Source organism: Octopus sinensis, linkage group LG15, assembly GCF_006345805.1.
Source record: "Octopus sinensis linkage group LG15, ASM634580v1, whole genome shotgun sequence".
Taxonomy (NCBI): domain Eukaryota; kingdom Metazoa; phylum Mollusca; class Cephalopoda; order Octopoda; family Octopodidae; genus Octopus; species Octopus sinensis.
Genome location: NC_043011.1, coordinates 52,543,530 through 52,569,279, shown reverse-complemented (window position 1 = coordinate 52,569,279; position 25,750 = coordinate 52,543,530). Strand labels below are relative to the sequence as shown.

Sequence of the window (25,750 nt, the reverse complement as noted above, 5' to 3'; positions counted from 1 at the left end):
CCTTAACACCAAAATAGTAATTTAATGTGAGTTAATTACCTATGAATTTGTAAATTGATAATTCTTTATTTTACTCAGCATAGATGTGACCTCTACAGGTTCCTATGTACTTGCAATTCACCACTAGTACTGGAAAATTTGCCCTTCACAATTCTATGTGATTGCTTCACATACAAGAAATCACAGCCAAGTATTTCTCAAATCACATCCAACAATCTTGAAAAGGGAACAACATATTGGCTAGATTAGATAATGCAATCTCTGAAATATTATATATGCTTTTATATATATATATATAGTCGCCATGATAGATTGGTAGCCACTACACCTTCTTTATTTTCTTTCTGTGTCCCTTTCTGTAGAAGAGCGTAGGCTCAAAACGTAAAAGACTTTTTCATTTCCCGAACGTTATACTAATACATCTGTTTGTTTTCTACACCACCTGTCTTCGTCTTTTGTTTATTTCATATATATATATATAGACACACACATCTAATTATTTGACCATAGGTTTGCTGGATGAGGGCTAACCTGGGACTAAACAACAACAAGTACACCTACCTGATGATAATGTATCTCACAGTAAGCCATATTCTTCTTCTCATAATATCTGGTGCCCAAAAATGGTTTCTCACACTTTGCACAGACAAAGTGCTGTAAAGTAAAACAGAAAAAGAATTAAGTCAGTAATTGTAATAGCAGCAGTAGTAGTAGTAGTAGTAGTAGGCTCAGTCCAGTATTATTACCACAGTACATTACTGCAATGCAGAACTATGGTTTCAATACAGTACATTACTACAGTTTTAGTCACCATCAGTCATCACCAATCATCATCAACAATCATACCCCGCCCCCACTGTTTTAATGACCACTTTTCCATGATGTTTGCATGGGTCAGATGGAATTTGTTGAAGATTTTCTGCAGCCATATTTCCTTCATGGCCAGACATGTTTTCATGTAATTTTGGAAACAAATGGCACGGCATGTTTAATGGTGACACTCATTTACAACTGTTGCTGAAAGACACACCCACACACAATAAGTAGTATGGAATATTGGTTTCAAATTTCAGCACAAGGCTAACAATTTTCGGGGGAGGGGATAAGTAAATTACATTGACTCCAGTGTTCAATTGATACTTATTTTATCGACCCTGAAAGGATGAAAGGCGAAATCGACCACAGCAGAATTTGAACTCAGAACATAAAGACAGACAAAATACCACTAAGCATTTTACCCAGTGTGCTAACGATTCTGCCAGCTCACTGCCTTTAGAATATTATTAATATTATTACTGCAGTATGATGGATGAACTGGTAAGAGAATTACATGGTAGGGGAGTGACATGGCAGGCGTGTTGCAACAGTAGGGGTGAAGTGACTCTAACAAAGAACAAAATAAAACCAAAAACCAATTCTACTAACCTCAACATGCCAGTATTTACCTAAAGCATTTATAACTCTCTCTTCTATTGGTCGTCTGAAATAAAGAGAAAAAGGTTTATAATGAGGATGATGACGACAACAATGATGATGACGACAATGATGATTATGGTGATGATGACAATGATGATTATAATGACAATGATAATTACGATGATGATGGTGATGACAATGATGATGATTACAATGATGATGACGATGATTATGATTATGATGACAATGATGATGATGACAATGACCATACTTACAATGACACCAATGAAAACGATGTTGATGAAAACAATGTTATGTCAGTGACAATAGTGATTTCGTTTAAGCAATGATAATGATGCTACATAGATAATTATGATGGTGAAGGCAATGATAATGAATATTATGACGATGATAAATATGAAGGTTACAATGATATTTAATGGTCATGAATGAAATGGTGATGAAGATAATGATGCTGTTGAAATGACCTACCTGCAGGCTCCACAGATTGGTATTCCCATCTTGTCATAACACCGCAGACAGTAGAGCTCACCATTCTTCTCTCGTGCATCAGCAGTTAGTTCAACACTGAAAAATAGCAAAAAATTAATTAATTATAACAAAGATCCTAATCTAAAAGGCCTCCGGTTCAATGTTAGGTTTTGTTGATTAAATAAATTTTTAAGATAAATAGAATAACAGAATTGAGTTACGTCCCCTTACATTCTGAGTCGTGATCAATTCGTGGAACGTGAGATGTAACATTTAGACGCTTCCTTGTTGGTTTGACAATAAGTAATTAATTAGTTGATTTAAATTCACAATATATTCTTCTTTTTAGCCCAACATAGAAATTTCAGTTTCCAGTGTGAGCATGGCTTTGGTGTTAAGAAGTTCACTTCCCAATCATAGAGTTTCAGGTGCATTCTCACTCTATGGCACAAAGAGAAAGTGTTTTCTAGTACAGCCTTGGGCTGATCAGAGCTTTGTGAGTGTATTAGGTAACTGGAAACTGAAAAAAATCCCATCATTATATCATCATCATTTAATGCCCATCTTCCTTGGCATGGATTGGATGGTTTAACAGGATCCAATGGGCCCAAGACTGCATTGCGCTCAAGTGTCTGCTCTGGCATGATTTCTATGGCTGGAATGTCCTCCTTTATGCCAAGCACTTCACACCGTGTACTGGATGCTTTCCCATTTGGCACTTCCACTGGTGGGGTTGCCAAGCAACTTGCAAGACAAAGCAAAAAAAAAAAACCTTTGACTGAAAGTAAGATAGAGTCAGGTGCAAGTTGTCTTGTGCTCCTTATAGAGGAACACAAGCACAAATTGTTAGTGGGAGAAGAATAAGCAACTGAAATTATCACACTCCATTACTGGTACATGATTCACCAAACGCAGAAAGCTGAGAGACGAAAATCAGCCTCAATGGAATATGAATGTAGGATATAAAGGGACAAACCTAAATACCCCAGTAGGGTTCACATACGAACAAAATTGATTTAATTTTGAATTTTCTGCTCCTGTTCAAACTTTAAAACTCACTCAAGGTCCAGACTTCCAAACATATTTCTCTACATGTTGATTTAAACTCTAGAACAATCATGGGCAAACTGCAACTTACACGACCTGTGTATGATGTGCCTAATGAAAGATTTCCTTGAATCTTCTTTAGTAGTGAGGTCTGCCTGCTGACGATGAGCCATGTCTCGTGCAGCCCACTTCTGGAAAAAAGTTTCTCCACTCCTGCTCTAGAATGAAACAAAGATAATTAAAGTCCCTTACCCACAACTCTTGCAGTTGAAATGGTATGGATGGTAGGCTTCTTCCTTGAACTTGATGTGGCCTTCTTCAATAATAGAACTGAAATTTTAAAGAAAGAAATAATTTTCAACTTCGTTTCTGAGAAAAGGCATTAAAAAGCTTGCAAACAGCAAAAAGAGCCTTGACAAAAAGACAAACAAACAAACAGACCGAGTTAAACAAACAATTGATGAATTAGTTTGACATTTAACCAACTGACTAATAAAGAAGTGGAATTGAACTAGTGCATGTGTTAACCCTTTCATTACCATATTTCTGTTGAGATACTCTGTGTTTCTTTCAATTAATTTTAAATATAACAAAGAATTATTAAAATAATGTAGTCATCATTAAGCCAGTGTTAGGAACAAATTGTGACTAAGATTTGGTGGAAGATTTTAATTCAGATCTTTTGAAAACAAGACATTTATATTACAGAGCCAGAGGCAGTTTCAGGCGGGTTGGTATCAAAAGGGTTAATATTGGCATAATGACTCTCCCTAGACACAACAAAATAATTTTCAGAAGATTAGAAGTTGATTACCACTGCTACCAACACTGTCACCGTCACCATCACAACCAATACACTACCACTGACAGTTCCAGTTTAATGAGAAGAATGAACAACAATGACTTATCTTAGAAATGTTAATATAAACAGTAGCTGTACTTACTGGCATTTATGGCAGATGTATTTTCCAAGACCTTTGGCTTTTTCTCTAGCATGGCATTCACGACACAGAGCTCTGAAGCAGAATTGAAATAATACAGTATTAATAATATATCATTTGTAAGACACAAGAACAATTTTCGCAAATGTGAGTGAGAGACATAAAAGAATGAAATAATTGCTGTATATTAAGTATACTTAAACCCTTTTATTAACATATTTACATTGAAAGACATTGTCTTTGTTTCAATTAATTCAGAAAAATAAAGAAGAATTTAGTAAAATAACTTTTTCAATATTAAGTTAATGTTTGGAACATAAACTAACATGAAATTCTGGTAACTTTAAAACAAGAAATTTGCATCACAGAAGCAAGGGTAGTCTCAGGCAGGTTGGTATCAAAAGAGTTAACTTGATAATAGAATTGTTGGAACAATTAAGGTGACGAGTTGGCAGAATCGTTAGCAGTATTTTGTCTGCCGCTACGTTCTGAGTTCAAATTCTGCTGAGATCAACTTTGCCTTTCATCCTTTCGGAATCGATTAAATAAGTACCAGTTACGCACTGGGGGTCGATGTAATCGACTTAATCCATTTCTCTGTCCTTGTTCGTCCTCTCTGTGTTTAGCCCCTTGTGGGTAGTAAAGAAATAGGTATTTCATCTGCCGCTATGTTCTGAGTTCAAATTCTGCCGAGGTTGACTTTGCCTTTCATCCTTTCGGGGTCGATTAAATAAATACCAGTTACACACTGGGGTTGATGTAATCGACTTAATCTGTTTGTCTGTCCTTGTTTGACCCCTCTGTGTGTAGCCCCTTGTGGGCAGTAAAGAAATAAGAATTGTTGGAACAAAGCCACAGTATGCAAGCTTCTGTCATGACCTTAGCCATGTAGTTGTAAACAAGTGTTACAATAACACTGTAAAAAAATTTTCATTGTTTTTTGTTGTTTTTGGTTAGTATGTGTTATTTCCTATTTGCTTTTATTTAAAAATCAAAGGAAATGACTACAATTCCCTTCAAACTTTGCTTTTGTGACCTGGACATCAATCTTTTGAAACTGACCTATTTTCCATTACATTTCAGAGCTGAGCAGGAACATTAGGGGAGCAGGAACATTAGGGGAGCATTATAGCCATGTGTTGAGAGGGATTCTTTGGGATTTGAATAAATATTGTAACCAAAGCAAAGTTTAAAGGAAATATTAACCATTTTTCATACTTTCTAGGGGTAAGCAAATAGAAAATAATAGTTGCTATCCAAGGATAAAAACTGTGTTACATAGTGTAATGAACTGAAAATTAGTAATGTAACTAAATGATTAAAGCTACATGCCAGTGTGTAAATGCACCACCTTACCTTCCTGCAAGTTTCATGAAACCTGTATCAGCAAGAGGTCCAGTACAAAGTTCACAACGGAAACATTCAGGGTGCCAACTGTTGTTCATAGCCTTTATCACGCGGCCGATAATGAATTCACCTGGGAAAATGAGGAAATTGGAAAATAGGATTACAAAGAGATATTGCATAAAGTTACAGAAAGATCTATTATCGTATTGGAGAAAACCCACCATGACAGTGAAGAAACTATGATTTTGTGTGTGTGTGCTTGTATAGCATCATTATCATTATAACTAGAGCAGCTGACTGGCTTCCATGCTGGTGGCACATGAAAAAACATTCAAGCAAGATCGTTGCCAGTGCCGCTGGACTGGCTCCTGTGCAGGTAACACATAAAAACACACCATTTGAGTGTGGCCATTGTTAGTACCACCTGACTGGCCCTCGTGCCGGTGGCACATAAAAGCAGTGGTTGGCGTTAGGAAGGGTGTCCAGCTGTAGAAACTCTGCCAGATCAGATTGGAGCCTCGTGCAGCCATCTGGTTCACCAGTACTCAGTCAAATCGTCCAACACATGCTAGCATCGTTTTTGTTTCCCAATAACCATGTTAATTAGGATCATATTATTCAACATGTACTGTTTTCTTTTCTCTCTTTTTTTAAAAATTTAAACCATTACAGAGTGATTTGAGGGAGATTTAACTGCAGTTTCTAGCAAGCTGAGCAATCATGTAGATACTTCATCATTGGTTGTTCAATCAAATGCAAAACTGGATAGAAGGAGAGATAAGATTTTATAGATAACAAAATATTCAAACAGAAAAAGAAAGCAAAAAGGTTTGCCAGATGAGACCCAAATTATTTGCTGGCAACAAATTATCAGCTGTGATTTCAAGTCTCACTTGATGTGTGCCTTCAATTCTATTTATATTCTATTTATCCGATATCAGCATTTAAATTTCATGTGTACAGTACATTTTATCACATATCTTCTACTTGTTTCAATCAATGGACTGTAGCTATGCTGAGATACAGTTTTGAAGGGTTTTAGACGAGCAATCAACTCCAGAACTTATCTTCTTTTATCTTTCACTTGTTTCAGTCATTAGACTGTGGCTATGCTGGGGCACCACCTTGAAGGATTTTTAGTCAAATGTACCAACCCAAGGACTTATTTTTCAGATGTCTCAGAAAATCGCCTCAAAATCAATTCCCATTCAAACTAGATGGCTTGAATTGGAATTGATTTTGATGTAGGATTTTACAACTGGATGCTCTTCCTGTTACCAAACTTCACCTGTTTCTTCAAGTAAGGTATTTTTTTTCCCTTCCACAGGTCATCAAATCGGCAGAGTGAACAGCCATAATGTTCACAAGCAATGGAAACAGCATTGTCATTTCACTCAAATGGTAACAAACAAAACAACATTTAAGCACATTTACACACATACACATTATATATATATATATGTGGAGGCACGTGGCTTAGTGGTTAAGGGGTGTCAGCACCATGATCGCAAGATTGTGGTTTCGATTCCTGGATCGGGCGACGTGTTGTGTTCTTGAGCAAAACACTTCATTTCCCGTTGCTCCAGTCCGCTCAGCTGGCAAAAATGAGTAATGCTGTGATGGACTGGCGTCCCGTCCAGCTGGGGAACATATACGCCATAGAAACCAGGAAACTGGACCCATGAGCCTGGCTAGGCTTTGAAAGGGTGCATTTATTTATTTATTTATATATATATATATATATATAGATATATATATATATATATATATATATATATATATATATAGATATAGATATATAATACACATATACATATATATATATTTTGGGTTGGCTAAAAATTCCAGTTAAAGATGAAATTGCAATAAGAAAGGTTATATTTTGTGTGCTTGGGATTAATCTGGAAATGGAGAACCAAAATGAACATTACCGAAACCTCATGCTTTCTTATCTTGCCTTTTTTAAAAGGAGAGAAAATATTGGAAATCTGCAGGAATATATGTGCTGTGTATGGAGCGAGAGGATGCTGTTATAGAACGTGTCTCAGAAGTAGATTTTATGATTTCGATTGGAAAATTTATCAGTTCAAGATGTTTGAGGGTGGGTTGATAAGTTCATAGGCCAAGTATAAGACAGTGATGCTAGAGCCGTGAAATTTTGCATGCATTAATTTTAACTCTTCTTATGAATAACTGCATTGATTGGTTCCGATATAAAATGTCAGTACTTACCACATTTTTGACAACATGGTGCAAACAGAACATGGAAATCATGTTCACAGTATTTCCGGCCTTCAAACTGAAAATAAACAATGTCAATACTAAAATGAAACAGTAGACTCCAAGAAAGACTAGAGATGGTGTGTTATCTGAGCAAATATATATATACTATGGCTATCACTTGCAAGTGAGTGTGACCTGGTTTTAAATATCATATTTTTGTTAATTGTTTAGGGTGCCTATGTGGCTGCAAGTAGACATTCACAACTTCTTGACCCTCCCACCCTTGTGAAGGTGACTACTGGAGAAAGAGAGAGAGAGAGAGAGAGAGAGAGAGAGAGAGAGAGAGAGAGAGAGAGAGAGAGAGAGAGAGAGAGAGAGAGAGAGTTCAGTAAACTGGAGCAATGTGGAATGAAGTGCCTTCATCAAAGGTATGACTCACCACCCAGTTCAGAGATTGAGCCCACAATATTGCAAGAGCAGTGTTGATGTCTTAAACCCACAAAGTTGAATTAATCAACTTGTTACAAAGAAGAGAAGTCTAATATGTTGATCAGGACACTTTGTCAGAGAGAAATAAAATATTAAAAATGTACAACATTTTTAATAATAAGCCTTTCTTCTATAACAACAACAGCAACAACAACAACAACATTAATAATAATCATCATCCTTTCTACTATAGGCACAAAGCCTGAAAAATTTTGGGAAAGAATTAGTTGATTATAAGATCTGAGTACTCAACTGGTACTTGTATTTATTAACCCCAAAAGGAGGAAAGGCAAACTGACCTCTGCACAATCTGAACTCAGAATGTGAAGATGGATGAAATGTTACTAAACATTTTGTCCAGCATGCAAATGATTTTGCCATCTCACCTCCTTAACAACAACAACAACTACAGCAACAGCAACAACAACAACAGTATACAGTATATACTTTGAAGTCGAAATGCTGATGTAGACCAAGCAACAACCCATCAGTCGCTGAGAAATTCAGAACTGAAAGCAGAGACTGAAGGTTCATATTGGTAGCACAAGATCAAAGCTTGCTTACAAAAAACTACAAGGCTAATATTCTTCATAAAAAAGTTCTGATCCTAAATGCAGATTCTGAGACACATTTGACTTTTTCATAATTCTAATTTTGATACAAGGCCAGTAATTTTGAGGAGGGGTGGGGAAGTTGATTATGTAACCTCAGTGCAAGCATGGAAAAAAGCTGTATAGCTGTATATCTCTCACTCACTCACGCACACACACACACACTCTGTTGTATATATGTTATATATGTATATGTAATATTATATATATATATATATATATTATATATATATATATATATATATGGTGGCACGTGGCACATAAGAAAACCATCCGAACGTGGCCGTAGCCGTACCGCATCGACTGGCCTCCGTGCTGTGGCACGAAAAGCACCATCCGATCGTGGCCGTTTGCCAGCCTCAATCTGGCACCTGTGTCGGTGGCACATAAAAACACCATCCGAGCGTGGCCGTCTGCAGCCTCGTCTGGCACCTGTGTCGGTGGGCCATAAAAACACCATCCGAGCGTGGCAGTCTGCCAGCCTCTCTGGCACCTGTGTCGGTGGCACATAAAAACACATCCGAGCGTGCCGTCTGCCAGCCTCGTCTGGCACTGTGTGTCGTGGCACATAAAATCACCCACTACACTCTCGGAGTGGTTTGGCGTTAGGAAGGGCATCCAGCTGTAGAAACCTGCCAGATCTGACTGGATGGTGCACTTCGGGCTCCCAGACCCCAGTTGAACCGTCCAACCCATGCTAAGCATGGAAAGCGGACGTAAACGAATGTGATATGATGATGATGATGAGATGATGATGATGATGATGAAGAAGATAAAAATGAAAATGTTGTATACCAACCTCATAAAAAATCCCTCCTGGAAAGCTCTGGAAACACTGGGCACACCTAAGGAAAAGAAAGAAAAAAATAATCTAGTAGAGTGGTTCTCAAACAGCAATCAGATAACCAGCACTCATTCACCCCAACTAATATTAATTAGCCTCCCACACACATGCACGCACTTCCATAATTAAGAAATGTTGAGCTGACGAAGGAAATGCTGAGTTTTATTTCAGCTAATCTAGAAACGTGACGTTCTCAAATGATCTTTGTACTTGTGATATTTTACTGTTTTACCTCCATATCTTCGTGAGTTATTTTTGAGTAAACATTTTTCTTAAAGTAGTGGAAATGGCTAAAAAAACTTTTTGGCTGCTATTTCTAGAAAGTTCAGTATGTGGCAAAGTAATTTATTTTACTAAGCCCTAATTATATAATGTAATATTTTGAATACGCCTTAAATGGTCCTTTTACATACTGAACACTACTTGGTGAAATTGATTCATAACTAATTAATTTTACCCTCGATTATTGATATATATATATATATATATATATATATATATACACACATACATATGTGTGAATGAGAATGTGGAAGTTTGTATGTATGCATATAAGATGTGACTATGTATATGTATGAATGTATGTACTTGTATGTATACATGTGTGTGTGTGTGTTTGTGTTTCATTATTGTAGTACTGATTGTGTTGACAAATACTAGGGTTATTAGATAGACTTATCCTACATTTCGGAACTGATATAAGAGTAGACCCTAGAGCATACTCAAAAAACTGCTTTATTGGGGACAGCGAGGATTTTGAGATTGGTATTTGGGTGTTAGGCGCCTTCCACGATACTTAACATCTTGGTACCAAGTTTTAATATTCATGGCAACGAGTACAGTGAAGAATTCCGGGTAGAGGTAGGGGTCCACCAAGGCTCAGTCCTCAGCCCCCTCCTATTTATCATAGTCCTCCAGGCAATAACGGAGGAATTCAAGACAGGATGCCCCTGGGAGCTCCTCTATGCTGATGCTCCTCTTTGCTCTAATTGCTGAGTCACTATCAGAACTGGAGGAGAAGTTTCAGGTGTGGAAGCAAGGTCTAGAATCGAAGGGCCTTAGAGTCAATCTAGCTAAAACCAAAGGTGCAGCAATGTCAAAGGAAGGTTAACTAGGAAGATGGTTTTTGTATGTGGCAGATGCTCGGGAGCATTAATCTCTGAAAATCTGCAGAAAACAACTTCCGTCACTTTCCAGGGGGAAAAACTAGAAGTAGTTGATAGCTTCCGTTATTTTGGTGACCAAGTCAGTAGTGGGGGTGGGTGTGCTGAAAGTGTAACGGCTAGAGTAAGAATAGCCTGGGCAAAGTTTAGGGAGCTCTTACCTCTGCTGGTAACTAAAGGCCTCTCGCTCAGAGTAAAAGGCAGACTGTATGATGCATGTGTACGAACAGCCATGCTACATAGCAGCGAAACATGGGCCGTGACTGCTGAGGACATGTGTATGCTCGCGAGAAATGAAGCCAGTATGCTCCGATGGTTGTGTAATGTCAGTGTGCATGCTCGACAGAGCGTTAGTACCCTGAGAGAAATGTTGGACCTAAGGAGCATCAGTTGTGGTGTGCAAGAGAGACAATTGCGCTGGTATGGCCATGTGGCGAGAATGGATGAAGATCGGTGTGTGAAAAAGTGCCAATCCCTAGCAGTGGAGGGAACCCGTGGAAGAGGTAGACCCAGGAAAACTTGGGACAAAGTGGTGAAGCACGACCTTCGAACTTTAGGTCTCACTGAGGAAATGACCAGCGACCGAGACCTTTGGAAATATGCTGTGCGTGAAAAAACCAGGCAGGACAAGTGAGTCCAGCCCACTTATGCATGCCTTTCCTCCCTTGGACACACAAAGACCTGTTGAGGCAAGCGAAGTCGATATCGAACCTCATCCGACGACAGGCACCTATGCCAACCCACCTTTGCTTGCGAAGACCTGTTGGGGCAAGTGAAATCGAAATTGAACCAATCCTATGACTGGCACCCAGCAGATGCCAGGACCTCTGGACTGGAGATACGTAAAAAGCACTATCCGAATTGTGGCCGTTGCCAGCACCGCCTCGACTGGCTTCCGTGTCGGTGGCACGTAAAAAGCACCAATCCGACTGTGGCCAATGCCAGCCTCGCCTGGCACCAGTGCAGGTGGCACGTAAAAAGCACCCACTACACTCACGGAGTGGTTGGCGTTAGGAAAGGCATCCAGCTGTAGAAACATTGCCAGATAAGACCGGAGCCTGGTGCAGCCTTCTGGCTTCCCAGATCCCTGGTCAAACCGTCCAACCCATGCTAGCATGGAGAACGGACGTTAAACGATGATGATGATGGAAAGACACCCTGTGAGACCTCTGACGACAGGTTGCTGTTCGCTCTCAAAGAATTAACTAAAGCAAGTAAGAATGACAGCTCTGAGAATTAAAATATAATTATTTAATGATTAAGTGGCAACACCACCACCAAATTCTTCAATCACCAGTAAGTCCTCAACCTTAGGCCATCCTAGATTAAAAACCAGAATTTTTCGACTCATTTCCATCACAACCACAAACAATGTATATTGATGTGTGTCAGTGTATGTATATGTGTGTGTTTACATAGTAGTCAGTTGTTGTTGTTTGAAACCAGGTCAGCCCTGATTAATCAGCATTATGATCAAAGCTAATCCAACCATGACCAACTTGACTCAGTTTTCAGATGTAGCACCAAGGGTAAGTGTCTTCTGCTATAGCACCAGGCTAACAAAAGCCTTGTGAGACGATTTGGTAGATTTAAACTAAAAAAAGCCAAGTGTACATACACACACACGTGTGCTTGCATATGTGTGTGTATATATACACACATATGTGTGTATGTGTATATATGTATGAGTGTGTGTGTGTATGTCCTTGTCTCAACATTACACGATGGAGTGAGTGTGATCATTATACAAGTGGTCTCATTTGTTTTTAGTCTTCTGTGAAAATGCATCCAGCCAAAGGGGAAATATTATCTTGCTTGGAGACACAGGCGAGGATTGGCAACAGGAAGGGCATCCAGCCATAGAAAAATCTGCTTCAACAAATTCTGACAGGTCCTTGCGAACAGGAAAAGGGGACGTTAAAGAACCATGATGATGATGCACATCCATCCAGGACCCACATTATGCAGAGCATCTTTTTTTCTTTTTAAGTTGGTTGGATATGATTTGAGGAACATTTAGCTGCTATTTTAGCAGGTTGGTCACCACAAACAGCCTCCGTAAAGGATGTGGTGTGATACTCAGAGTTGGTGGATTATGTCATCAATATGGAGAATGTAAGATGAGTCACACCCTTTCCTCTTCATCAATTGCTATGGTGATATTGTATGTGTATGTGGAAAATCATGCGGATGGTAAATGGGAAGGTGAAACCAAAAATTATAACGATGATTAATCATCATCATCATCATCACTATCGGTATTATCATCAATATTGTTACTATCTTTGTCATCATCTTCATCATCACTATCATTGTTATCAAGTTGTCAAGTGGTGGAGAGGGACAAACACAAAGACTACACATATATATATATATATATATATATATATATATATATATATAGATAGATAGCAGGCTTCTTTCAGTTTCTGTCTACAAATCCACTCACAAGGCTTTGGTTAGCCTGAGCTATAGTAAAAGACTCTTGCCTAAGGCGCCATGCAGTGGGACTGAACCCAGAACCATATAGCAGAGAAGCAAGCTTCTCACCACACAGCCCCACAATTTGCATGTTCTGTTCATAGAAGGTGGTACCCTCAGCTGGGTACAGTTTTGCCTTTTGCGTCTCAGGTATCAGGGTTGATCTCATTACACACACACACACACACACACACATTATATATCATCATCAGTCAAATTGAAGACCATGGTCTACACTGGCATGTATATATAAAATAGTAATTTTCATTGGCATTTTTAAGATAATAGTCCTATAGTAAAGAGAGAAGCGGGTGTAATGTGGTGTATCTGGTTTGAAATCGGTGAACTTAAACTAGTTTGAAGAGATAAACAACCAGTTGTTTGTGTCTTTTAGCAACAAAGTTACTTTCTATTCAGTTGATATTAAGTCCTGTTTAGGTAGCTAACAAATCTCACAGAGTGGGAGATGTGTGTGTGTGTGTGTGTGTTAGTGAGAGAGAGAGAGAGAGATTCATATATATATATATATATATAATATATATATATATATACATACACACACACACACATTTGAGTGTGTAACCAGGAGGAGAAAATGACAAATTACAAAAAAAATATTTTAGCAAGATTTAAATAAAGTAGATTTATTATAAGCTGAGATTTCTTCCTTTGAAGAGGGTTTTAATAATACAGCTTTAGACTCATAAGTAAAGTTGTTGACTCATAATGAAGATTTGGTTTTAATTCAGTGGAAAATTATTCTTTGTTAAGACTGACAACCGCATAAAACTTCTATTAATAACGAAGGAAATACCTCTGATTATTTTGATGAAACTTCAACAGAGGTCAGATTGGTGTTGCAGATGTTTTTCAGTGAGCAGCCTAATGTTAAACATCTGCTCCACAGTACTCCGTTTGAGCCTAAATCCTGCCTGTTCTTCTGTCCTCTCATTAACCCTTTAGCTTTCACATTATTCTATCAAAAGTAATGCTTGTTACTCTTTACTCTTTTACTTGTTTCAATCATTTTGACTATGGCCATGCTAGAGCACCGCCTTTAGTCGAGAAAATCGACCCCCCCAGGACTTAGTCTTTGTAAGCCTAGTACTTATTCTATCGGTCTCTTTTGCCGAACCGCTAAGTTACGGGGACGTAAACACACCAGCATTAGTTGTCAAGCGATGTTGAGGGGACAAACACAGACACACAAACACACACACATACATATATATATATACATATATACAACGGGCTTCTTTCAGTTTCCGTCTATCAAATCCACTTACAAGGCTTTGGTCGGCCCGAGGCTATAGTAGAAGACACTTGCCCAAGGTGCCACGCAGTGGGACTGAATCCAGAGCCATGTGGTTGGTAAGCAAGCTACTTACCACACAGCCACTCCTATTGTTTTGAATTTAATCATGCATTATTTTGTAGCTTTGAGATTTTGATGAGGTAACTGTTAATTTTTTAAATGATATAGTAGGGTTAGTGTGAGAGACCAGATCTGGCCAGTTTGAACATAAAACAGGTTGAATATTTTGGCTAGATATAGCTGGTTTAAATGCTAAAGGGTTAACTCTGTTTAGCAGAACTCTTAGCAATACTTTGTAGGTGGCTAATTAGGCTCATTGTTCTATAATCCTGGAGGAGTCTTAAGTTGTCTTTCCTAGGAATGGGTATCATCAGTGATAAGGTCCACTTCTTTGTCTCCCATATCCTCTGACAGGTAACTGTTAGTGCCTTGATAAGCTTTGGTCCTCCATGTTATCCACACCTGGGAATTTCCATCTTTGAGTATACACATTGCCTCTTCAACTTCCTTCTGGAAAATTGGAGTGTCCCCCAGTTCTCTGCTGTTGTTGTTGTTGGAGTTGTCCAGGATGCTGCTGTCATGTTTGAGTTTGTGTTTGTAAAGGTCTTTGCAATATTCAGACTTTCTTTTGACAACATCATTCACATCCATGTGGAGCAGGCCTGTTTTGTCCTCAATGATAGCGATGGTGTATTTCTTTGATTGTGCTTGGCAGCATGATGGGTTATGACGGGTAATAAAGAAATACAACTGCAACGAAAACTTCATCGAAGTAATTCAAGCACAACATGAAAAGTGAAGCAATACAATTCCCCTGAACAGCAACATAAGAGAACTCTTCACGACAACAGTAGATGTTCGACAAGGTTGTCTCCTCTCTCCAGTGCTTTTCAGCATCATCCTGGAGAACATGCTGGAGACACTTCAAGATTTCTACCCTTCTGTTTTCATTGGACGATGACCCATTTCCAACCTGCACTTTGTTGATGATATTGACTTGTTAGGAAGCAGTGAAGCAGAATTACAGGAGATCACCATTTGGTTTACAAGCAGCATGTTCACTGATAGTTATGGAAGGTGCACAAGTGCTGACGAAACTCCAAACAGAGTTGAAACATGCAGCATGTAACTTCTGCTGATTAAAGAATAATAAAATAAAAGAACTCATATATGGAGTTATATTTATCCGGTTTGTACCAAACACAACACATACAAATATGCACACAATCATATCTATCTATGTATCTATATCTATCTAGATAGATAGATAGATATGATTCTGTGCATATCTGTATGTGTGTGTTTGGTACAAACAGGATAAATATAACTCCATATATAAGTACTTTTATATTATATTATATATATATATATATATATATATATATATAGTTAATCCAAACAAGAAAGCACAAAAAAACACAACGTGAAGACGTAGAACAAATATAGTATTATTGGACGCTCAGGAAAGAAGGAAAGAAGGAGGGTTTAACGTTTCGAGTGGAGCTCTTCATCGGAAACATAGGAGAAGGAAAGATCCAGAGAAGGGAAGACAGAGGAAAAAAAATCGCCAACGGTACACACGCAGTATATATATATATACACACACACACGCATGCACACACACACACATACAGACAACTAGATATGCATACATCTGTACATATATACACAAACACACACAGACCTGTATATTGTAAGTAGAGACTAAAGTAGTTACCATCATGAAGGTCATCAGGTCATAAAATAGTCTCTCAGAATCCCATCAAAAGAGAGGATGATTATGTTTTTGTGTGCATGCACACAAACTCTCACACCTATTTGCAAATATATATATATTCTATCTATTAAGGTCACAAATAATGAAAGTTAAGTTTGTCCTACTCAAGACTGTAAGGGAACATCTGTAGTAGGTGGCTTAGTCAGTTGAATAAGACCCTTGAATAAGACTAATGACCCTTTTGTGGAATCTCAAAGACTGATGGGAGACAAAAGCATAAAACATGACTTTTGTGTTGCTCCCTGACTCAAGATATGAATTTGATTTTCAGACCAGAGGTCTGGTCTGTTCAAGGGGTACTGAAAATTTTACTGGTTTTAGGGTATTGTGAAAGGCCTGGTTGGAGGGTCAACTTTTGAAGTCCTTTTACAGGGCTTAGAAAAACTGAACGACTGTGTGAATCTGAGAGGGGAATATTTATTTTATTTCATTTAGTTTCAGCTCATGAGCTGTGGCCATGCTGGGGCACCGCCATGGTCAATAAAATCATAACTAACTGATCCTCTTGTATTTTTTTTTACCCCAAACCAGGCACTTTTCAGCATCCCCTTGTATGCTTGCAACAGAGCAGACTCCATTAACAATACATATGGTAGATGTGGTGCTGGTGTTGAGTCAATAACTCATTATCTTATTCATTCAGCCATTTTATTTCTAAAGTATGGTTAGGATTGAGACGAGATAGGAAACCAAAAAAAAAAAAAACACAAAATAAGGAAAACAAGACAAGTAGAAGACAAAGAAGCAATAAGACAGGAGAAAACAAAAGGAAGAAGGCATAGAAATATATGAAAGAGAATAAAAGATATAGGAAGTAGACAAAAAAAAAACGACAAAAAGATGATAAAGAAATAATGGAAAAGTAGACAAAAGTAAAGAAAAAAAAGTAGAAATAATAAAGTCAATACTTACACAAAGCATTCTGGATGCCAAGATTGATCATTTGAGTTGACAATCTGGTCTTTTAACTGGAATCCTTCTCCACATCTTGCACATACACCATTTGCTAACATAGACATGGCTCCACTGAAAGAGTAAAAGAGAAAACAAAGAAGGTCAATTTAATTCACTGTCTTATAGATAGATAGATAGATAGAGAGAGAGAGAGAGAGATTGGGGGGGGGGGTTCTAAATCTCCTCAGTTTACTAATCAAAGAGTCAAAAGTTTACACTCAGTCACCAGCATTGTGGCAAGAAATAAGGTTAAATTAAATTGACCCTCTAGTATTTAAACTGGCCATATCCAGCCCAAAATATTCTACCCGTGTTACATTCAAACTGGCCAGGTCTGGTCTCTTACACCGATCCTACAATGTCATTCTAAGATATAAGCTGTCACATCATCAAAATCTTGAAACTGTAAGATAATGCATGATTAATTAAAAGTAATGTGAATGAAATTGTGGAGGCGTATGGCTTAGTGGTTAAGGTGTCAGCATCATGATCGTAAGATTGTGGTTTCGATTCCTGGACCGGGCAACACATTGTGTTCTTGAGCAAAACACTTCATTTCACGTTGCTCCAGTTCACTCAGCTGGTAAAAATGAATAATGCTGCGATGGACTGGCGTCCCGTCCAGCTGGGGAACACATACGCCATAGAAACTGGGAAACCAGGCCCATGAGCCTGGCTAGGCTTTAAAAGGGCGCATATATATATATATATATATATATATATATATATATATATATATGTATATACTGAGTTGGCTAAAAATTCCAGTTAAAGATGAACTTACAATAAGAAAGGTTGTATTTTGCGTGCTTGGGATCACTCTGGAAATGGAGAACCAAAATGAACATTACCAAAACCTCATGCTTTCTTATCTTGCCTTTTGTAATAGGAGAGAAAATGGTGGAAATCTGCAGGAAGATATGTGCAGTGTATGGAGAGAGAGGATGCTGTTATAGAACGTGGCTAGGCTTTAAAAGGGCACATTTATTTTTATTTAATGTGAATGAATAAGCAATACATTTAATTGAGTAATCTGAATGCTAAAGGGTTAAGTCAGCCATATCCAGCCTCTTGCACCTGCCTTACAATGTCATTCTAAAAAGAGAATTACATCATTGTAATAGTGAGGCTACAAGATAATGCATGATTTATTCAAAGCAATTTTGATAGATAAGAATTACATTTGACAGTAATCTGAGTGTTAAAAGGTTAAATATACATGTATCCTAGATAAGACATTAGATTGCATTTGGTGGTGAAGCTCCAACCCAGGAGTTCAGGAGTTTTAAGGGGTATGGAATTACCCCTTAGTTACCACTGCTTCAGGGATACTCTGACTTGGAGTGTGGTACCTGTGAAGGGTTGTAGCTAAGGCACAGAAGACTAGGTGAAGAGCTGGCCTTTAGACATGTCCCAACAGGCACACCAATGTACGGGCATGTTCTTATGTCATGTGAGCCAGTCCCCTTGCCTATAGTATAAATAAGTCCTGTGTCTCATGGGTAAGCTCACAAGTTCAAACCTCTCACAAACGTTAAAAAAATCAAACAAAAATCTTTACCTTTACCATGAACTATAATAGTCAATTTAATAGGCTATGCTCTCTCTCCAATCCCAACACCAAAAAATACATAGCCTTTTGTTAATGTTACAAAAAAAAATTTTGTTTTCTAGAAAGTGAGACATGTTTCAGTCTTGTTCTGATCTCATTAGTAAAACAGCATCAACTATACTTGCTGAAGTACTGATAAATGAATCACTAATTAAATGTTCAGGATTACGGTCATGTTTTGTTAAGCAACTAGTTATGTTTGTTAGAGCATCAGCATACCATCTCAATGGTTAAGCAATTGGTTAAAATCCCGTCACCTGCACTGCACCATATTCTTGACCAAGACATTTAATATTCACAAGTAACTAACTTTAGACAGGTACCACTGGGTCCTACAGTTTTTCCCTAAGTGCAGACAAGTACCATTATGTAAACAAATGTCATAGAGAAGTCCACTTGCATTCTATACCACATTATCAATATGTACCATGACATGAAACAACAGTTCTACCAAACTGTAAACAGGTACAATACCCCTGCATAGTCCACCTAACTGTAAATAAATATCAAGGTATGAAATTGTACCAAACAGTTTTTTTCTCCAATGGGCCAGGGACCGGTAATATTTCTTAGTAATATTAAATTATACTGGAAACGATATATATAATAAATATAATAAAAGTTGACAATTTGTTTTATCTCATATTTATTTTGTAAACAAATAATACAAATATTACATAAGCATTTTATAATATTTCTTTCTCTTCTGGAAACTCACTGCGTACCAGCAGCTGAAAGTTTGTGGATTGGCACCGGTCCACAGACCACCACTTTGAGTAGCACTAGTCTATTATCTTAGACTAAGGAGGTACATTTTTGATAAAGTCATACAAGGCAAATTGTCTGAAAAAAAAAAACAAGGATGATCACAACTGGAATGTCTTCAATCAGAAGTCCCTAATTATGTGCTGACCCCGGGGGGGGGGGTCTAAACAACAACAATAGTTATAAAAATAATTTGACATTACAAAAGATCCTCAAATATTTCAGATAGGCGCAGGAGTGGCTGTGTGGTAAGTAGCTTGCTTACCAACCACATGGTTCCGGGTTCATTTCCACTGCGTGGCACCTTGTGCAAGTGTCTTCTACTATAGCTTCGGGCCGACCAAAGTCTTGATAGTGGATTTGGTAGACAGAAACAGAAAGAAGCTTGTCGTATATATGTATATATATATATATATGTATGTGTGTCTTTGTTTGTCCCCCAACATTGCTTGACAACCCCGTAACTTAGCAGTTTGGCAAAAGTGACCGATAGAATAAGTACTAGGTTTCCAAAGAATAAGTCCTGGGGTCGATTTGCTTGACTAAAGACGGTGCTCCAGCATGGCCACAGTCAAATGACTGAAACAAGTAAAAGAGAGAGTAAAGAGTATAGCTGAGGCAAACACACACACACACTATGTATATATATATATATAAAACACACACACACATACACATACACTCATATACATACAGAAACACAATAGTATGCACACACATTCCTAACTATGAGGTTTCAGGTTCAGTCCCACTGTGTGGCACCTTGGACAAGTGTTTTCTATTATAGCCCCGAGCCTATATATAGTAACTCTGAATAAGAACTTAGTCCATGATGACTATCCCAACTAGAAAGAGAATGTTCAAAAGATGCTTGTGTGTGTGTGTGTATGTGCATATTTGTGTGTGTGTGTGTGGTGTGTGTGTGTGTGTAATAGAATATGAATAAATTATGGTTAAGTGTTGGTATGCCAACACCAGACAACTGATACCACCAGCACCAACACCATTACCATTACCATCACCGTCATTATGTATTTACTCACTCAGTCAGATACATACAACTGTCTGTTTAACCACAACACACACTTACACACACCCACGTATTTAGCCAAGTTGTGGTTGTCAAGGAGATATTCCCTGCCACGAACCAGAAAGAAAAAAAACATCACTATCATCATCATCATCATCATCAGCATATGATAAGTAAAAGTAAAATTACTGGAAAGAAAATATTCGATTAATTAATTCATAAAATATATTAACTATCTGTCAAATTAAGTAATTTGTTGGCTAGTAGGGTGTGTCTTCATTACTAAGAGGTAATTTGAAGTAAAAACAAAAATAAATGAAAGAGCAGAGATGCGGAAAGAGGATAAAAATAAGAAAAGTTTAGGCGCAGGAGTGGCTGTGTGGTAAGTAGCTTACTTACAAGCCACATGGTTCCGGGTTCAGTCCCACTGCGTGGCATCTTGGGCAAGTGTCTTCTGCTATAGCCTCGGGCCGACCAAAGCCTTGTGAGTGGATTTGGTAGACGGAAACTGAAAGAAGCCCGTCGTATATATGTGTATATATATATATATATATGTGTGTATCTTCGTGTGTCTGTGTTTGTCCCCCTAGCATTGCTTGACAACCGATGCTGGTGTGTTTACGTCCCCGTCACTTAGCGGTTCGACAAAAAGAGACTGATAGAATAAGTACTGGGCTTCCAAAGAATAAGTCCCGGGGTCGATTTGCTCGACTAAAGGTGGTGCTCCAGCATGGCTGCAGTCAAATGACTGAAACAAGTAAAAGAGTAAAAGAGTATGTGGATTAAACAAATATATGTTTCTAACATAAGTATTTTTCTTTTTCTTCCTTTTTTAAAAAAAATTTTTTTTTTACTTGTTTCAGCCATTAGACTGTGGCCATGCTAAGGCACCACTTTCAAGAATTTATAGCCAAATGACTTGACCCCCAGGAATTATCATTTTTTTTTTGAAGCCAGGTACTTATTCTGTCAGTCACTTTTGCTGAACTGATAAGTTATGGGGACATAAACACACCAACACCCGTTGTCAAGTGGTGGTGGGGGATAAATCCAGACAGAAAGACACATATGCATGTACAAGGGGGTCTTGAAAAGTTTCTGGCTTTGTGTAAAAGAAATACAGGAGGATCGGTTAATTGTGATTCTATTCACATACTTATTGCAGTGGTCCTTCAGTTTTTCTAAGCTCTATAAAAGAACTTGGAAGGTTGGGCCTCTAACCAGGCCTTTTGCAATACCCTTTAAGCCAGGAACTTTTCAACAGCCCCTTGTATGTATCATCATCATCATCATCATTTTGCGTCCGTTTTCCATGCTAGCATGGGTTGGACGGTTCAACTGGGGTCTGGGGAGCCCGAAGGCTGCACCAGGCCAGTCAGATCTGGCAGTGTTTCTACAGCTGGATGCCCTTCCTAACGCCAACCACTCCGAGAGTGTAGTGGGTGATTTTATGTGCCACCGACACATTGCCAGACGAGGCTGGCGACGGCCACGCTCGGATGGTGTTTTTATGTGCCACCGACACAGGTGCCAGACGAGGCTGGCAGACGGCCACGCTCGGATGGTGTTTTTATGTGCCACCGACCACAGGTGCCAGATGAGGCTGGCAGGTGCCAGACGAGGCTGGCAGACGGCCACGCTCGGATGGTGTTGTTTATGTGCCACCGACACAGGTGCCAGATGAGGCTGGCGGACGGCCACGATGGATGGTGTTTGTTACGTCCCCAAAGCACGGAGGCCAGTCTATGCGGTACTGGCTACGGCCACGTTCGGATGATTTTCTTGTGTGCCACCGGCACTGGTACCACAAAGATACAAATTCCATTTATGTTCATCTATTTTGATTTGTTTTGACTTGATTTGATTTGATTTGATTTTTACTTGCCTCAACAGGTCTTCACAAGTGTCACAAGAAGGAAGGTATGCACAGGTGGACTGTCTACGTCGCCGGGTCTTCGGATGGTGTCTTTATGTCCACCGACACAGGTGCCAGATGTGGCTGGCGAACGGCCACGATCGGATGGTTTTCTTGTGTGCCACCGTACTGGACCACAAATACAAATTCCATTGATGTTCATCTATTTTGATTTGGTTTGATTTTCACTTGCCTCAACAGGCTTCACAATTGTCACGCGTGTCACACTCTTGCCTCAACAGGTCTCCACAAGTGTTACACACTTGCCTCTGCCTCAACAGGTCTTCACAAAGTGTCACACACTTGCCTCTGCCTCAAAGGTCTTCACAAGTGTCGTAAGAGGGAAGGTATGCACAGGTGGACTGACTACGTCGCCGGGTCTTTGGATGGTGTTTTTATTGCCACCGACACAGGTGCCAGGTGAGGCTGGCGAACGGCCACGATCAGATGGTGTTTGTTGTGCCCACAGCACGGAGGCCAGTCGATGCGGTACCTACTACGGCCACGCTCGGATGGTTTTCTTGTGTGCCACCGGTACTGGAACCACAAGATACAAATTCCATTGATATTCATCTATTTTGATTTGTGTTTGATTTTCACTTGCCTCAGCAGGTCTTCACAAGGGTCACACACTTGCCTCAACAGGTCTCCACAAGTGTCACACACTTGCCTCTGCCTCAACAGGTCTTCACAAGTGTCACACACTTGCCTCAACAGGTCTTCACAAGTGTCATAAGGGGAAGGTATGCACAGGTGGACTGACTACGTCGCCGGTTCTTCGGATGGTGTCTTTATGTGCCACCGGCACAGGTGCCAGATGAGGCTGGCGAACGGCCACGATCGGATGGTGTTTGTTGTGCCCACAGCACGGAGGCCAGTCGATGCGGTACTGGTTACGGCCACGTTTGGGTGGTTTTCTTGTGTGCCACCGGCACTGGTACCACAAAGAATACAATTCCACTGATGTTCATCTATTTTTGATTTTGTTTGACTTGATTTGATTTGATTTTCACTTGCCTCAACAGGTCTTCACAGTGTCACAAGAAGGAAGGTATCACAGGTGGACTGTCTACGTCGCCGGGTCTTCGGATGGTGTCTTTATGTGCCACCGACACAGGTGCCAGATGTGGCTGGCGAACGGCCACGATCGGATGGTTTTCTTGTGTGCCACCGGTACTGGAACCACAAAGATACAAATTCCATTGATGTTCATCTATTTTGATTTGGTTTGATTTGATTTTCACTTGCCTCAACAGGTCTTCCACAAGTGTCACGCGTGTCCCACACTTGCCTCAACAGGTCTCCACAAGTGTTACAACACTTGCCTCTGCCTCAACAGGTCTTCACAAAGTGTCACACACTTGCCTCTGCCTCAACAGGTCTTCACAAGTGTCGTAAGAGGGAAGGTATGCACAGGTGGACTGACTACGTCGCCGGGTCTTTGGATGGTGTTTTTATGTGCCACCGACACAGGTGCCAGGTGCGGCTGGCGAACGGCCATATATATATATGAATATAGGTGGAGAATTCGCAAAAAAACAAAAGATGAAGACAGGTGGTGTAGACAACAAATAGATGTATTAGTATAATGCTCGGGAAGTGAAAACGTTTTTAACATTTCGAGCCTATGCTCTTCCACAGAAAGGAACACAGAAAGAAACAAGGAGAGAAAATAAAGAATGTGTAGTGGCTAGCGATCTATCATGGCGAATGCCAGACATCTCAGTGGTGACTCCGGTACTAGGGCTGTTAGGGCTTAACCCGAGCATAAATTTAGTAAAGTGAATGTGTATTTGCAAGCTGATTTAATTTCTGCCAACACTGACTTCAAGTATGTAATTGCAGTCAATATCTCAGGCTTCTTTTATTGAGCCTGGTCGCAGTTCATTTAATTTCCTTCAACATCTGGTGGTTGTCTTAGAGGTGCCTTGTGTCAAAAAATATTATTCGTAGCAGACATTCTCTTGACATCATTCACACATGCCCGACTCAGGCTCAGAAGTTACAGCCCAAGTTGTTATCTATAATCGTAAAAAATTAGAAGTAATTCAATGCTTTCTTGAAACAATAGATTTCTATAGAGATTAGTTTATTTAAATTCCAATCTATGAAAAGTTTCTGTTCTACAATATTCTTAAAGGAACGAAAAATTATCTAGCAACTTGGGCTGATATAAATGAGCCTGGTAGGTGAAAAGGACTAACATCTCTTGTCAAGAGTACAGGTGGCAGTCAGATCGGTGATGTTTGTTGTGCACTCTGCTTTCATTATTTGATTGCTGTTACTCTATGTGTAAAGATCAGCTGTGTTTTGTATGGTTGCCTTATTTTTACCCTTAACTTAGAAATAGAGAAAGACATAGTGCTAGATATAAAATATAAAGATTAAGCCATTTGGGGCTAGAAATATTGTGGAAAATGTGAGGCATTCCTTCGTTAGAAGCAGCAAACTTGCTTACTGTTAAATTATCCATGCATATGTAAGTCTGCAGTGTGCATTACGTCTCTTATGGAAGTATAGCAGGACTGTTACTTTTTATTTTATCGACCATCAGTATGATAAAAGACAAATGCTGGCTTTGACAGATCTGAACCGAGAATGTAAATAAAGCAAACTATATAGGTGCAGGAGTGGCTGCGTGGTGAGTAGCTTGCTAACCAACCACATGGCTCCGGGTTCAGCCCACTGCGTGGCATCTTGGGCAAGTGTGTCTCTGCTATAGCCCCGGGCCGACAATGCTTTGGAGTGGATTTGGTAGACGGAAACTGAAAGAAGCCTGTCGTATATATGTATATATATATATGTGTGTGTGTGTGTGTTTGTGTGTCTGTGTTTGTCCCCTAGCATTGCTTGACAACCGATGCTGGTGTGTTACCTCCCGTCACTTAGGGTTCGGTTCGGCAAAAGAGACCAATAGAATAAGTACTGGGCTTACAAAGAATAAGTCCCGGGGTCGATTTGCTCGACTAAAGGCGGTGCTCCAGCATGGCCGCAGTCAAATGACTGAAACAAGTAAAAGATAAAAGATATGAGATAGCTAGAAGAGAAACTAAGAGACTGACCTATTTAGCAAGAGGAGAAACAGAAAAAAAAAAAAGAGGTTTGCTAATGTTTTTCCATCTGAGGACCAAAAGTAAGAGGCGTTCCAAACAACAAGACAGTGTATATCAAAGACCATGATGTTGTGGGAAAGAAGTGTGTACAGAAGGATAATGGTATACTTGCACTTAGTGATTCTGAAAAAAAAAAAAGTGGCATGAAAGTGCTACTTAATGTGAAAAATGAGAGGGAAAATGAGAACGTTCCTCATGTGAACCTGACAGAGGTC

The 25,750-nt window shown here is 39.2% G+C and overlaps 1 protein-coding gene across 3 annotated transcripts in view; it reads right to left on the bottom strand.

The window, feature by feature from the left end:
- The window catches only part of LOC115219649 (LIM and senescent cell antigen-like-containing domain protein 1), a 99,369-nt gene that overhangs the window by 9,110 nt on the left and 64,509 nt on the right, over window positions 1–25,750 (bottom strand). For all 3 annotated transcript variants that reach the window (XR_005002284.1, XM_029789819.2, XM_029789820.2), the window contains exons 2-10: window positions 17,059–17,172; window positions 9,366–9,411; window positions 7,476–7,542; window positions 5,253–5,373; window positions 3,900–3,971; window positions 3,208–3,285; window positions 1,909–2,004; window positions 1,426–1,480; window positions 562–654 (exon numbers count right to left, since the gene is read on the bottom strand). Coding sequence is in view for 2 of the 3 variants with exons in the window: in XM_029789820.2 (XP_029645680.2) it covers window positions 562–654; window positions 1,426–1,480; window positions 1,909–2,004; window positions 3,208–3,285; window positions 3,900–3,971; window positions 5,253–5,373; window positions 7,476–7,542; window positions 9,366–9,411; window positions 17,059–17,172 (742 nt within the window). In the remaining variant the exon portion in view is untranslated. The remainder of the gene's footprint in view (window positions 1–561; window positions 655–1,425; window positions 1,481–1,908; window positions 2,005–3,207; window positions 3,286–3,899; window positions 3,972–5,252; window positions 5,374–7,475; window positions 7,543–9,365; window positions 9,412–17,058; window positions 17,173–25,750) is intronic.